General features: G+C 50.1%; 2 protein-coding genes across 3 annotated transcripts; both read left to right on the plus strand.

Annotated features, from left to right (window-relative positions):
- Positions 1–448: 448 nt before the first annotated feature.
- On the plus strand, positions 449–5,627 carry FUT11 (fucosyltransferase 11). Of its 2 annotated transcripts, XR_005008983.1 has the most exons (4): positions 449–1,189; positions 1,454–2,076; positions 3,101–3,357; positions 4,204–5,627. XR_005008983.1 is itself a non-coding variant. In XM_036735969.1 (3 exons), exons 1-3 carry the CDS (start codon positions 455–457, stop codon positions 3,258–3,260), a joined length of 1,518 nt encoding a protein of 505 aa, XP_036591864.1. In that variant the 5' UTR covers positions 449–454; the 3' UTR covers positions 3,261–5,627. The 2 variants fall into 2 exon arrangements, 1 of the variants encoding a protein (XP_036591864.1); XM_036735969.1 differs by having other exon boundaries at positions 3,101–5,627.
- A 3,533-nt stretch (positions 5,628–9,160) lies between these two features.
- CHCHD1 (coiled-coil-helix-coiled-coil-helix domain containing 1) lies at positions 9,161–12,841 on the plus strand. Its single transcript, XM_036735970.1, has 3 exons — positions 9,161–9,332; positions 10,663–10,781; positions 11,155–12,841. The coding sequence occupies exons 1-3, from the start codon at positions 9,209–9,211 to the stop codon at positions 11,266–11,268; spliced, it is 357 nt and encodes a 118-aa protein (XP_036591865.1). The 5' UTR covers positions 9,161–9,208; the 3' UTR covers positions 11,269–12,841.
- Positions 12,842–13,970: the final 1,129 nt, after the last annotated feature.

Below are 13,970 nucleotides of genomic sequence, written 5' to 3' on the forward strand. Positions count from 1 at the left end.
GGGTAGGGGGCCCTGTCACTAAGCCCCTTTCCTGTGGGGGTGTCTTAACACTGGATGGTTCTGTAAGGAGCCTGGTCATCAACTTGCAATACCTCACAGAGCCACCCTCCTGGCCCTGACCCCGCTGCCTTGCCCCGCCCCGCCCATCCGGCCCCCCCGGGTCTGGAGTTGGAGAGGCCCGATGGACAATGGTGCAGAGGAGCCCGGGCCCTGACCCGTTAGAACAGCCGGACCTTTGAACAGACCCAGGTCCCAGGGCAGGCACTGAGCTGGAGGTGGGGACGCCCCGGGCCTCTCACTTCTCCTCACTGGTTTATTTTTTCAATGCATCTTTAATTTGTAAAGAAAGAAATAAAATAAATTAAGATGTACTGGATCGCCTGGTTCTTGACCCTGCCTGCCCCATCGGACTGTGGGAGGGCGATGGGAGGGAGCTGGCCGTGGAGAGACGCGCATGCGCAGAGGAGTGCTTTTCCTCCCCGTCGCCGAGGCCGGCGGGCCGGGAGGAGGCATGGCGGGGGTTGGCGTGGCGCTGGCCGCCGCGGCCGTGCTCTGGATTTGCGGCTGCGAGGCGGAGCCGGGGCCCGAAGATGAGGCGGAGTGGGCTGAGCCCTGGGGCGGCGCGGTTTTCCGGCCGCCCTCGGTGCTGGGTCCAGTGGGAGTGGCGCGAACCTCTGGGAAGCCGGGGCCAGACGAGGGCGAGCTGCCCGTCTTGTTATGGTGGAGCCCCGGCTTGTTCCCCCACTTCCCCGAGGACTCGGAGCGCATCGAGTGCGCGCGCGGCGCGTGCGTGGCCTCCCGGGACCGGCGGCGGCGGCGGGAGCCGCGCACACGCGCGCTGCTCTTCTACGGCACGGACTTCCGCGCGTCCGAGGCGCCGCTGCCCCGCCTGGCGCATCAGAGCTGGGCGCTGCTCCACGAGGAGTCGCCGCTCAACAACTTCCTCCTGAGCCACGCGCCCGGCATTGGCCTCTTCAATCTCAGCGCTACCTTCAGCCGCCGCTCCGACTACCCGCTGCCGCTGCAGTGGCTCCCGGGACTCGCCTACCTGCGTCGCGCCGCGCCCGCGCCCCAGGAGCGCGCGGCCTGGCGCCGCCGCGGCTACGCGCCGCTTCTCTATTTGCAGTCCCACTGCGACGTGCCCTCGGACCGCGACCGCTACGTGCGCGAGCTCATGCGCTACATTCCGGTGAGGCGAGGGGGCGCGCTGGGGGCGGGGCGGGGGCGGGGTAAGTGAAGAGAGAGGCGGTCCCGGGAGCGGGCGGCGGGGCGCGTGTCAGGAAGGCTGGGGACGTGGTGAGGAAGCATAGGGAGGCTTGGGGGCGGGGTCAGCGAAGAGACGGGGCGGTCCCGGGAGGGGGCGGTCCGGAAAACAGGGGAGCTTGGTGAGGGCGGAGAGGCGGCCCCCGGGGTGGATCCCGGGCCTGCAGTCCTCTCCCTCTCCGCCCCCCAGGTGGATTCGTACGGCAGGTGCCTCCAGAACCGCGAGCTGCCGCCCCGGCTGCGCGACACGGCCACGGCCACGTCGGAGGACCCCGAGCTCCTGGCCTTCCTGTCCCGCTACAAGTTCCACCTGGCCCTGGAAAACGCCATCTGCGAGGACTACATGACCGAGAAGCTGTGGCGGCCGCTGCACCTGGGGGCCGTGCCCGTGTACCGTGGCTCGCCGTCCGTGCGCGACTGGATGCCCAACGAGCACGCTGTCATCCTGGTGGACGACTTTGAGTCGCCGCAGCGGCTGGCCGCCTTCATCGACTTCCTGGACCGCAACGACGACGAGTACGCCAAGTACCTGGCCTACAAGCAGCCCGGGGGCATCACCAATCGGCTCCTGCTGGACAGCCTGGAGCAGCGCGAGTGGGGCGTGAACGACCCCCGGCAGCCCAGCTACCTGGAGGGCTTCGAGTGTTTCGTCTGTGACCACGAGCTGGCCAGGCTCGCCGCCGAAAGGGCCCACGCGGCCGACCCTGTCCGCAACCCGCCGCCGCCCCCCCGCATCGCGCAGCACTCTCACATGGCCTGCCCGGAGCCCTCGCCCGGCTTTGGGAGGCTCGAGGAGATTCCCGAGAACGACAGGTAAGGAGGACTGGGCCATCGCGGGCTGCCCCCGCCTTCTCCACGTGCTCTGCAAGGTTAGGAGAGGGGAAGGGGATCCCTTTGGCCCAGGGCTTTAGGGAGGACTTTGTGGTGGACAGGAATGGGCGTTTGAACTGGTTCTAAGAGGTAGATGAGGGTGGGGGGAGGGGATTACTCAAGCCTCTCTGCCATGCCTCAGGCCACTTTGGCCTGAGGACTTTTAGGTAGTGGTATGTCCTTAAAAGGGTTTCCAGCGGGGAAACGAATCAAAGCAGTGTTTCACAAAGGTTAATCTGGTGGCCTTGTTGGGGGGGTGGGGTGGTGGTGGGCCGGCTGAAGACTGGGAACAAGAAGACCCAATTGTGAGGCTACTGCAGTCATTGGATATTAAGAGATTAAGGCCCGATATGGGGGGTGGGGGTGGGGGTGGGATGGGCAAATGTGAGGAAGAATCTTGTGATGCAGAGAATAAGGTGCTGTCCATATTAAATAAAGGGCTGTGAGACGTGATTACAGCTGCTGGGACTGCCAGTTCTGAAGGCTGCTCAACAATTTTACAGTAAATGTCCCCCAGTGTCATATGGGGTGGTTCTTAGAGGCTGCCTCAGGCAGCAAATGGCAGGTGGGGGGGGATTGGTTTTAAGGAGCTGCTGCTGCTGACTGAGGGGGTGGGGGGTATCTAAGTCCCATCAGGTCGTGGGCAGGTATCATTTTGTGCCTGCTATATGCTCAGTCCCATGCTAGGGTGTACTACAGGAAGGGTAAACAAGTAGGCATGGTCACTTGTGGATGCCAAGCTACAGGGGGCACACATACTTGGATGGGAAAAACCAAGGCCGATGGGAAGGCATCCTACCTCCCACAGCCTAGCTCCACCCTGCCTGAATGCCTCTGCCAGTATTCCCAGTCTGGCTCTCAGTGTGTGTGTCCGTTATAATATGTAGGTGCCCCCACCTGGCTCCAGTGTTGTGCTTCTGACTCTGCCGGAGAGCTCCATGATTCTAGTGCTTCTTTGATGTTTCAGTTGGAAGGAGATGTGGCTGCAAGATTACTGGCAAGGCCTGGATCAGGGGGAGGCCCTCACCACCATGATCCACAACAATGAGACACACCAAGGGAAGTTTTGGGATCACATGCAGGACATCTTCCTCCGAAGGAACCAGTATCCCCGAGCACCGACATGAGCACCTAGGGCACAGCTGAGGTGGGGAAGGGTCCAGGAGAAGACAGAATCTTTTTCTACCTTTCGACCTAAAGGGAAAGATGTCCCCTCTTCTTGAGGTATGGAGATTCCCAGTACATCTCTCCCTACACCCCACCCCCCCCACCCCTCCTGCTGTTTAGCATGTGGTTTCAGAAAAGCCCTTCTACCCTCAAGGAAGATGGAATTGGAACTGCTCATTCTGTGGCAGACCCTGTGAAGGGTTCAGTGACCCCCTGCATTCTGACTGGTTTTATTTAGAGAGCTGGTCCCAGAGTCTTTTCATCTTCTCAGGTCTGATCTGTGCTAACATCCGTAAACCACAGGGTCCTAAAATGTTTGAATTGGAAGGAACCTTATCAACAGTCCCCGCCCCCCTGCCCATTACACACTAGTCTTTTCAAACAGGTCGACAAACCAAGGGTCAGGTAAAATAATTAGCCCAATTTTGTAGTTTGTGACATAGATTAGGTTAGAACTGTGTCTTCTGGCCCTCAATTCAGACTTCTTTCCCTATTACTCCTTTGCCTCAGAAAATTCAATGGAGAAAGTCTTCCTGAGGTCAGTCTCTTTGTGACATTAAGATATACAAAGAGGCAGCCAGCCAACCAAAATACAATCTTTTGTTGGCAACACATGGCCTTCTGCTTTTCCCTGCTGCTCAGTGAATTTTGTTACATTTTTGTGTGTTGCAAACGTTTTATTCTCTAAAGAATCATGGAAAGGATGCTAAAGATGCCATTTTACATAGATCTTTTGAATACCTTATATTGTAAAGCACTTTCCACCCCAAGTGCATTGATATTTTAGCTTCACTAACCTTCCCCTTGGTTTGTTGCTTTTGTGTACAGAGTTCTGTTGTCTTCTCCCAGTAATCTGGTGTTATGTCATTCATTGACAATGCATTATTCAATCTTCCTATTCAGGGTGGAATAAAGCCAAGGCACCAAGCTAATGGGGATGGGAAGGCAAGAGATGGTCACCGCAAGTGGCTGGGTAAATAAAAAGCTATAGTCAGTCAACTTTGGGGACGCAGCCAAACCCACTTAAGTCGATGTGGTTTGTGTGCACAGCCTGACTTCCTCTGGCCAGGGGTAGGGAACCTGAAGTCTCAAGGCCACATGTGGAACAAATCCCATTTGTTTTGTGAAGTTTGGATTCAGTCAGAGGATCTAGAGGTTCCATACCCCTGCCATAAGCCTTTTCTAGGACAGCAGAGCCGGCGTGCAGTGGATCCTAAACACAGACACAGAAGTTTCGTGGTTCTTCGTTGGTGAGCTACCTTTGGGAGTGATGGACAGCTTTCATGCCTCACTCTTGCAGCTATGGTCCCCACACATCCTTACGCCAGCATTATTGAAATCTTTTCTGAAATTTGCCCCTCCTTTTGCTACTAAAGTCTTCTAGTGCTTGAGTGTATAAAAAGGAATTTTCTTTGATGCTCAGAAAACTATGAGACTGATAGAAAATGCACTTTACAACAGATTAAAAAGGCTGCTTAAGTTCTCTTTGGGCATTTTAGTGGAAAGCTCAGTAAGGAAAAGAAATTTAAAGGAAGCCTCTGGAGAATGAGATGAATAACAACCAACCAAAGCTTTTACCAGTCTCCCACTTAAATGTACTATTCTGTGCAACTACAAAAGAAATTAAAGGCAGTCCTTGCCCTCTGAATTTACAGCTTTAAAAACAGACATATTAAACAGAGATAAAAACAAGGTTAATATTATTACATTACATGCAATGAAAGGACAGATGCTTTTAGCAGAATGGTAGGGAAGGTGCTAGATTCATCCCTACAATCCTTTCTGGTTATATAACTGTGTTACAGCACTTTATGTGTACCAAGTGGGTCAGTCTTTAGGGAATTATAGCAACCATGAGGCCAGACCTGATTGCTAGCTCTGTTTGGGCTCTTTCTTTTTACTCACCTTCCACAAGAAAGAAGGCATAGCACTGGCCACTTGTGTGGCAAAGCAGATACCACTGGACACTGGTGAGAGTGGGGTGGGGGCACCATGGGAGCTAGGGAGCTCAAAGTGAGGGTTTCACTTTACCTACAGAGGACCAGGCCAGTGTGAACTTTATCCTGGCTTTGAGACTTGAGATGCTGGTTTAGGTTATTCTTTCTGATGTACTAGTTGCCTGCAGCAATATAGGATAAACCTGGTTAATCTCAGATTTGCCCCCTGCAGAGTTAGATTCACCAGTTATGTTAAGTGCCTGCCTTGGAATCAGTGTTATTTCAGATTGTTTTGCAGTGACTTACTGCCTTCATCACCATGATGTTACTATTTTATATTACAATCTCAGGTTTAATTTTGTAATAAAATGCTTTTATTATTATCTCTCCTACTTGAGTATTTTTCTTGTGTGCTTTTTATGGAGAGGGAATCAGGTATATTAATGGTAGGTCAGAAATAGAAGTGAGGAGAACTTCAAGATTATTTTCTTTGCTTATGAAAAAAGATGTGCTCAGAACTATGATTGCCCAGGACATCACATAAATGAAATGTGACTGATTAAAAAATTGTTTATTGATACCTTTTGTTTTTATGTAACCATAATTTCCCCAGTGACTGATTTTTGGAAAATACAATATATACTTAGGATCAGAGATTTAGAGCTGAAGGAGACCATAGAGATCATCTAACTCAATACCCACTCATTTTACATATGAGGAAGCTGAAAGCCAGAGAGATCAAGTAAAATAAGGATTAAATGTTAGAGCAGTGATTGGAATGTTGGTCTTCTGACTCCAATTCAGAGCTCTTCCCACTGCCAAGGGACCATAAAGCTTTTGAACTTGTTAAGAACTCATTAAACATTTTGGAGCAGACAGTAGATGTAATGAAACAAGTACCTAAACAAGATTCATCTGGAAGCTAAGAGATGATCTGAGTAGGGAGAGAGTGAAGAGAGGGATTATCAATTAAGGAATTTAATTCAACAGTTACTAAGCATTTACCACACACCCAGCAATGAAACAAAGCAATGAGTCTTCTAAGAAGCTTAACTACCTAAGAAGGAGATAATCGGGGGTCCTCCCCATCAATAAGAGCAGATTCCTTCCCCAGACACTATGGAAGAATATTCTCTCCACCTAAGAATTGGTAACTGCTCCCTTGGAGCATGAGCACAAAAGATGATACGTTTGCTCATCCTAAGGAGGTCAGATACTAGAGTTCCTAAGAATGGACTTTCCCAGCTCAAGAGATGACATCAGCTGAAGCAGGAACACGACAGAAGCACCTATCAGTGCTCACTTAGGTGGGCCTGAACAATGTCTTTCTAGGCACTGTGATTCCAGAATTTAGCTTTCTAATCAGAGAAGGGAAATTTCCTGGGCAGTGACAGTTTTGGGGCTTGCCCTGTGGGTATCTCTAAGTTCAAAAATTCTCAAGGTGGAAAGTTCAGGGAACTTTCTAGGGAAAGAAAACAATTACTCACGTCATTCCTGAACGGCATCTGCTTTGAAGAAAATTGCCCATATGGCCCCTATTAAGAGACTAGTCATAGAAGCGGTCCAGATGCTGACCTTGACACTTTGTTATTCCCATGAGTTATTTGAACAATGCAGGTCCAGTGGGAAGGGGTACTGTGAGTTAGCAGTTTTAACAAGCCTTTTTTGCTTCTAAGGGAGTCCAGGTCCTCACAAGTTGTCTGTGGAGTTAAAGATTAATTCACTGGAATGTTGGGATTACTGTGTTTTATGTGAGTCCTTTGTGTTGCCTGTATTTTCTGTGGATTGAAATTAAGGCTACATTACGCAATAGGCATTTATTAAAGTACATGTGTGCAGAGAGGCTAGGAACCCTGTTGTTCACATTTGGGAACACACATAAAGGATAAACCTAAGCTATATTGGGAGATTTTCTTGGATTAACTCTTGTTTGGGGGATTGACCAAAAAGAGAGACTCTAACTTTTGGGATTGGTCCCCAAGACCAGATACTAGTCATGTGAGGCTGGGGCTATTGAGGGCACTGGGTCACAGGCTTATAGACATTCTAATGGGGAATGCAACCGAAGTACAGATTTAAGATAGGGGTGAGGAACCTGCAGCAATGAAGCCCCAGGTGGCCCTCTAGGTCCTCTGTTCTGTGAAGTTTGGATTCAGTCAAAGGGCTGCACTTGAGGACCTAGAGGGCCACCTGTGGCTTCAAGGCTGCAGGTTCCCCACCGCAGCTCTAGGGGAATCAAGGAATGTTTCCTGAGCCCTTGGTACCTAAGCTGAGTCTTGAAAAATGAAAAAGTTTGGGAGGGTGCACCCTGTGGTTGAGGAAGTACATTCACCAAATGAGACCTACACTAACCAAACAAGTGTTGCCCCTTAAATAGTCAATGTGAAAGGTGATATACTTAACTTCTACAATGCCATTACTGCTCAAAACATTTTTTGGACTCCTCTTGGATCTGCATTAAGTGTCTGAGCCTGAAATTATATGAGGTAGATTCCTAAGTTCAAATCTAGCTTCAGACACTTAACTAGTTGTATTCACTTGCCTCAGTCTCAGTTTCCCCATTTGTAAAATGAAGATGATGATAATAGCATGGACCTTTCATGGTTATGGGGATAAAATGAAATAACATTTGTAAAGTGCTTTGCAAACCTCAAAGTGATATATAAATGCTAACTGTTACCATGTTGTTTTGATCTGACTAGTCTCAATGCTATACATTCTTGTGTGGCTCCTAAACTGTCTTGGAGTGCAATCCCAAAAGGCTTAAGCAACGGCAGTGTCCTCGGAATAAATGGATAGCTTTCCAAGGTGACTCTTATGACATTGTGTGGATATGTTTATGTAGGGGGAAAATGACCTTCATTACTTTATAACTCTGCCTCCTGGACATCGTCTTGGTGTGGAAGTGACTAGGTGGATCAAGATGTGCAGACTCGAAGGTGGCCCTACCAAGCTGGAGGAGCTTCGAGTGTGGTTCCAGATTCTGTGTTTACTATCTAGAGATAATCTCAAGTATAGAGTAAGCTCATCGCCATCAGAGACGTTTTGGCCACATCTCAAGAATCCAGTCCAGTCCAAAAAGCAATAAACTGAGCTTACATCTATTCAAAGACCTGCTAGGCAACTGCATGTAACTCCCTGGCTCAGTGGTCCCCAAGCTTTGGGTTTCCAGGGGCCAGTCCAAATTATTCTTTGGCTTGTTGAGTTTGCTCTGGGATTTCTCAGACTGTGGTGTGGTGTGGTGCAAAGATCTCACAGTTAGACAAATATACGAAGCACGCGGGGTTCTCCAGACTCCATAAATAATCAACACGACTCCGCGGGTGCGTCCTGCTTCCTCCCTGGAGCCACTGGAGAACTGCCCTTGGGTTACCCGGCCTACGCGGAGATTCACGCCTGCAGTCGGCCTTAGGGATGTACTGGAAGCTTCGGCCGCAGAAGGGCTGGATCTCGGGGGCTCTGCTGGGCATCATCCACGTCTGCCCTGGCGGCCTGACTGCCCTCTTCCCCCGCCCCCCAGAGGTGCAGGTGCACTCCTCGGGGCTCTGGGTCCCCGGGGGGCTCTCCTCGGGTCTTCCTCAGCTCCCGCTCCTCCCGGACTTTAATCGCGGGATCCTGCGTGGCCGGACCTCTCTCGTTTTACAGACCGGGACAATGAAGCCCGGGAGAGGTTCGGTGACTTACCCGAGGTCAGACTCCGCCAGACCTCTCTGCCCCCCCCGGGGCACTGTCCTCCGCACCTTGGGCCTGGGGCTTTGCCCGCCACCCCCGCTTCCAGGACTTCCCAAGGCCGGGTGTGATCCCAGGGAAAAGGCCCAGTCCCGCGAAATTGCGGCTGCGACCTCAGTGACGAGGCGGGACGCGTCTCCATGGAGACGAGCCCCGCCCTCGGCGTGCGCGGTGACGCAGAGACGTCCCGGAGCGCGTGCGGCAACGTTGGCGGCGGCGGCGGCGGTGGCAGGAACGGGGTCATGGCTACGCCAAGCCTGCGGGGCCGCCTGGCGCGCCTGGGCAATGGGAAGCGGCCGGTGCTGAAACCCAACAAGCCCCTGATACTGGCCAACCGGGTCGGGGCAGGACGCCGCGAGCTCGGAGGTGAGTACGTCACGGCGCAGTGCGGTGGAGCCTGGGGGGAGGGGCCGCCTCCTCCACGAAGCCGGGCTTGATTTCCGGGGCCGCTGCCTCGGCGTCCTCACGTGCTCCTGGAGCTTTGGGTTTGGACGCCTTCTGTGCAGTCCTCGTGAACCTGTCCTGCCCGCTTCAGGCCCCCAGGACCGTCCGCCCCGCGTGGGCTGGGGCTCCCTTACTGTTTATTCCGTGTTACCCTGGAGCCTGGCCCTGAGTGAGCTGGAGAAGCTGTGAAGGAGTGAAGGAATGAAAGAAGCAGACCGGCAGGGGAAAACTTTGAGTGAGTGAACAAAAGAATGAATGAAGCAGACCGGCAGGGGAAGCTTTGAGGAAGTGAAGGAATGAATGAATGAAGTAGACAGGCAGAGGAAACTTTAAGTGAGTGAAAGAATGAATGAAGCAGACCGGCAGGGGAAACTTTGAAGGAGGGAAGGAATGAATGAAGCAGACAGGCAGAGGAAACTTTGGAGTGAAGGAATGAATGAAGCAGACAGGCAGAGGAAGCTTTGAGTGAGTGAAGGAATGAATGAAGCAGATAGGCAGAGGAAGCTTTGAGTGAGTGAAGGAATGAATGAAGCCAGCAGGCAGGGGAAGTTTTGAAGGAATGAATGAAGCAGACAGGCAGAGGAAGCTTTGAGGGAGTGAAGGAATGAATGAATGAAGGAGACAGGCAGGGGAAGCTTTGAAGGAGTGAAGGAATGAATGAAGCCAGCAGGCAGGGGAAGCTTTGAAGGAGGGAAGGAATGAATGAAGCAGACAGGCAGAGGAAGCTTTGAGTGAGTGAAGGAATGAATGAAGCAGACAGGCAGGGAAAGCTTTGAGTGAGGGAATGAATGAATGAAGCAGACAGGCAGAGGAAGCTTTGAGTGAGGAAAGGAATGAATGAAGCAGACAGGCAGAGGAAGCTTTGAGTGAGTGAACAAAGGAACGAATGAAGCAGACAGGCAGGGGAAGCTTTGAAGGAGTGAAGGAATGAATGAAGCCAGCAGGCAGGGGAAGCTTTGAAGGAATGAAGGAAGGAGACAGGCAAAGGAAGCTTTGAAGGAATGAATGAAGCCAACAGGCAGAGGAAGCTTTGAAGGAGTGAAGGAATGAATGAAGCAGACAGGCAGGGGAAGCTTTGAGTGAGGAAAGGAATGAATGAAGCAGACAGGCAGGGAAGCTTCAAATGACTGAAAATGAAGCAGGCAAGTAGGTGGATCTTTGAGTGAATGAATAGGTGGGGTGGATGGATGGGGATGGGAGAGAGAGGCAGGTGTGCACTCAGACTCAGGGATGCCCTGCTACCCCCTTCCAGAAGCAACCTGTATAACGGAGATGTCCCTGATGATGGCTTGCTGGAAGCAGAATGAATTTAGCGACACAATTTGTTCCAAGGAGATTAAAGACTTCTTTGACTGTGCTTCAAAGGCTGAGGTGACAGGGATCCCCCTGGGATGGGAGGGCGTGGCATAGGGTGGGATACCTGCCTGGGCTGGGGAGGGGTCTGGCTCCCGCTTGTCAGGCTCCTCCACGATCTCTGATCCTTGAGAGAGGAGATCCAGGAGTAAAAGGAGGGTATCTACCTACAGTGAGACACAATTTCAGGTAGATCTGAAAGGTCATTTGGAGGTCATAGGTTTCTTGTGTTTCAGATGAGGAGGAGGAGGAAGCAAGAACAGGACAAAGTATTTGGGCAGGGTCACTTCTCTACCCCTAGAGTTGTTGGGAGTGTGGCTAGGGGGCTGTGAGTTTTAAGTCAGAAGGAATTTGGGGTGTCAACACTGTCATTACTTTTTTTTTCTTATAGGCAGAGCGGAAGCAAAAAGCAAAACAGGAGTTGCTGGGCCCCTCTGGGAATTTGACTCCCAAGCAAACAAATAAATTGTTGGGGAGGTTTCCTAATATATCCTACGTTATCTGAAGGTGTTATGTAGCTTTTTAAGGACTGGCCTCATGGAAGCAACTTGGTGGTGTTTGGACTGAGTGGCAGAGGACATGGTCTCACCCCTGTGGGGTTGTGATTTGGGTGAGAGTTCTGCTTTACTCTGAAATAAAATCTTTACAAGAGAGCTTGGACTGTGTTGTGGATCAGGTCACCCTTTGCCTCTCAACCCCCGAACCCCAGCCTTTTCCAGGGCCCTGGGACCTTCTTTACTTCATAGAGAAGAACCTAACCTGCCTTGGGAGTGGACTCAAGTTTGATTTCTTCAAGGTCATTGAAGGACACAGAATCCTCAGAGGTGGAAGGAATTTAGAGGTCCTCTAGTCTGGACGTTGATATTTGCTTTGGATGCCTCTTGCTGCTGGGGCATGGGAGGCCAGGTATACTTCAAGCCTTTTGTTTCCATGGTCATTGATTCATCCCTACTGTATGTCATGGGTAGAGGATTTTGGATTTTATGCTGGTTCACTGAGTGTATCAATGATGACTCTCATTCTCTTTCAGATTCCTACAATGTGAGAGGCAGACGTAGACTTACAGTAGACCAGAGGTTCTTAGCCCAGGGTCTGTGGACTTGTATTTTTTTTAAAAATGTTTTGATAGCTGTATTTTAACATAATTTGTTTTCTTTTTAATCTGGTGTATTTAATTTTATGCATTTAAAAACATTATTCTGAGAATGGGGCCATAAAAGGTTAAGAACCCCTGATTTAAACAACCATTAAGCAACTACTGTGCCCAGGGTACTGTACTGAGTGCTGGGAGGCAGTGGGTGTGGTGGACGAAGGAAGGCAGACCCTGTCTTCAAACAGCTAGCACTCTAATTGGAAGAAAAATACAAGTACCCCAATAATTGAAACAATGCAGAATGTAGTAAGTGTAAAGGAAGGGTCCTAGTGGTGAGTAAAAGTTTAGGAGGGAGAGATCACTTTTCAGCCCCGGAGATCTGGTAAAGTTCTTGGAGGAAGATAGAGCTTGAGTTAGGCCTTGAATTGAGGGGAGGGAAGGAATAAGTACCGAGGGAGGAAGGCCTCTGAAAGCCTGGCCCTGAGGTAGGAGACAGCAGGAAGTAGTTGAGTTTGGCTGTGCTGGCATGTTATATTAAGAAATATTTTTCTGGTCTAAAAGCCCATTCTGTACTTTTCTCTTTAGGAAATAGAACAAAAGTTAAGGCTGTTCTTAGGGAAATAAAAAACTTAACTCTAGCCTAGATGAGATTATGGCCTCTTTATCCACCTGAAATGATGAGCACTGGTGACCCACTTCCAGGCAGTGACCTCTTTTGCATTCAAGGTGTTAAGATATTGATTATTGTTTGAAACTCTTTTTCCGCCCTTAAATTAGGAAATGGTCTAGGAAGAGTGGTGACTTATGGAATATTAACTCAAGATTGTATTTTAACATATTGTGTACTTGTATTCCTACAAATGTTACCTAAAATACCCTTAGGGCAGAGTCATATTGGGGGGCATGGGAGACTTTACCAGTTTGGACATCTCCGAGCTACAGATGCCTGGCTATAAATGAGTAATAAATTAACATTGTTTCTATCTAATAAGCCTAAAAACATGGGGTACAGTAGTAATTTTTTTTTAAAAGGGGAATGGAATAAGCATTTACATAGCACCTACCAAATGCCAGTCACACTGTGCTAAGAACTTTTTATAGATATCTCATTTGATTCTTATAACAACCCTTTGGAATAGATGCTATTCTAATGCCCATTTTATAGATGAGGAAACTGAAGCAAACAGAGGTTAAGAAACTTGCCCAGAGTGAGTGTCTGAGGCAGGAATTGAAATCGGGAAAGTTTGGGGCCTTGAAGTTAACCAGGATAAGGACAACATCAGTAGATGACGGGAGTGAACCACTAAATGTTTTTGAAGAGAGAAAAGATAACTGAATGATCGTTAGAAGGATCGTTAAAGGAACACGGTGAAGCATGGATTGGAAGAGAAAAAGAGGCAGGTAGCTTCCCTAAAGAACTCGTGTATTCCAGGTAAGTAGAGGTTAGACACCAGCAAATAGTAAGGAGATTGGGAGGGGAGAGATTAGGGAAGTAGAATTGATTTGACTTGACAGTTGATGGAACCCGACAGTGAAAAAAGATAGCAAAGTTTTTGAGCCTGGAGGACCAGGAGGATGTTCGTCCAAAGCAGAAATAGAAATGAAAGGTACGGGGTTTTGAATCTGAGGTGTTGATGACCAGTAGGGGAGGGGCGTCTTTAGGTCTCACTGCTATGAAGAGTCTCGTCCCTTTAGAACCAGCTAGAATCCCACCCGCCATAGAAAGCCCTTCTGCTGCTGCCTTCCCCCTCATCCTCTCCACTTTATCCAGTATATAGCCTGTTTGAACAAAGTTTTCGAGTAGTCTCTTCCCCACCCCCTCCCATTAGACTAAACTCAGAGCAGTGGGCGCTTAATGAATGTTTATTGACGCTGCCAGACCTGCCTCCAGCCTGGGGATGGCTTCCTTCTGACGGCAGCAAATAACCTCTGCCTAATTCCAGTGGGGACACAGTCTGGGCGTGGGAGCCGAGGGGCGGATGGGACGTTTCACGAGCGGAGATGGCTGGGGGCGGGGGTGGGGGAAGGAGGAAGGAAGATCGCAGGAAGTCAAACTTCTCGGCCAACCCTACTCCATCATTGTTTTCCAACTCCACATCCCTGGACTACGACTC

Source organism: Trichosurus vulpecula, chromosome 8 (assembly GCF_011100635.1).
Source record: "Trichosurus vulpecula isolate mTriVul1 chromosome 8, mTriVul1.pri, whole genome shotgun sequence".
NCBI lineage: Eukaryota > Metazoa > Chordata > Mammalia > Diprotodontia > Phalangeridae > Trichosurus > Trichosurus vulpecula.

Excerpts from the sequence above, each read along its gene's own strand:
- FUT11 (XM_036735969.1), top strand. The coding sequence starts at position 455 with ATGCGCAGAGGAGTGCTTTTCCTCCCCGTCGCCGAGGCCGGCGGGCCG. Across the intron at positions 1,190-1,453 it reads AGCTCATGCGCTACATTCCG|GTGGATTCGTACGGCAGGTG; the intron begins GTGAGGCGAGGG and ends TCCGCCCCCCAG. Across the intron at positions 2,077-3,100 it reads GAGATTCCCGAGAACGACAG|TTGGAAGGAGATGTGGCTGC; the intron begins GTAAGGAGGACT and ends TTGATGTTTCAG.
- CHCHD1 (XM_036735970.1), top strand. The coding sequence starts at position 9,209 with ATGGCTACGCCAAGCCTGCGGGGCCGCCTGGCGCGCCTGGGCAATGGG. Across the intron at positions 9,333-10,662 it reads AGGACGCCGCGAGCTCGGAG|AAGCAACCTGTATAACGGAG; the intron begins GTGAGTACGTCA and ends ACCCCCTTCCAG. Across the intron at positions 10,782-11,154 it reads ACTGTGCTTCAAAGGCTGAG|GCAGAGCGGAAGCAAAAAGC; the intron begins GTGACAGGGATC and ends TTTTTCTTATAG.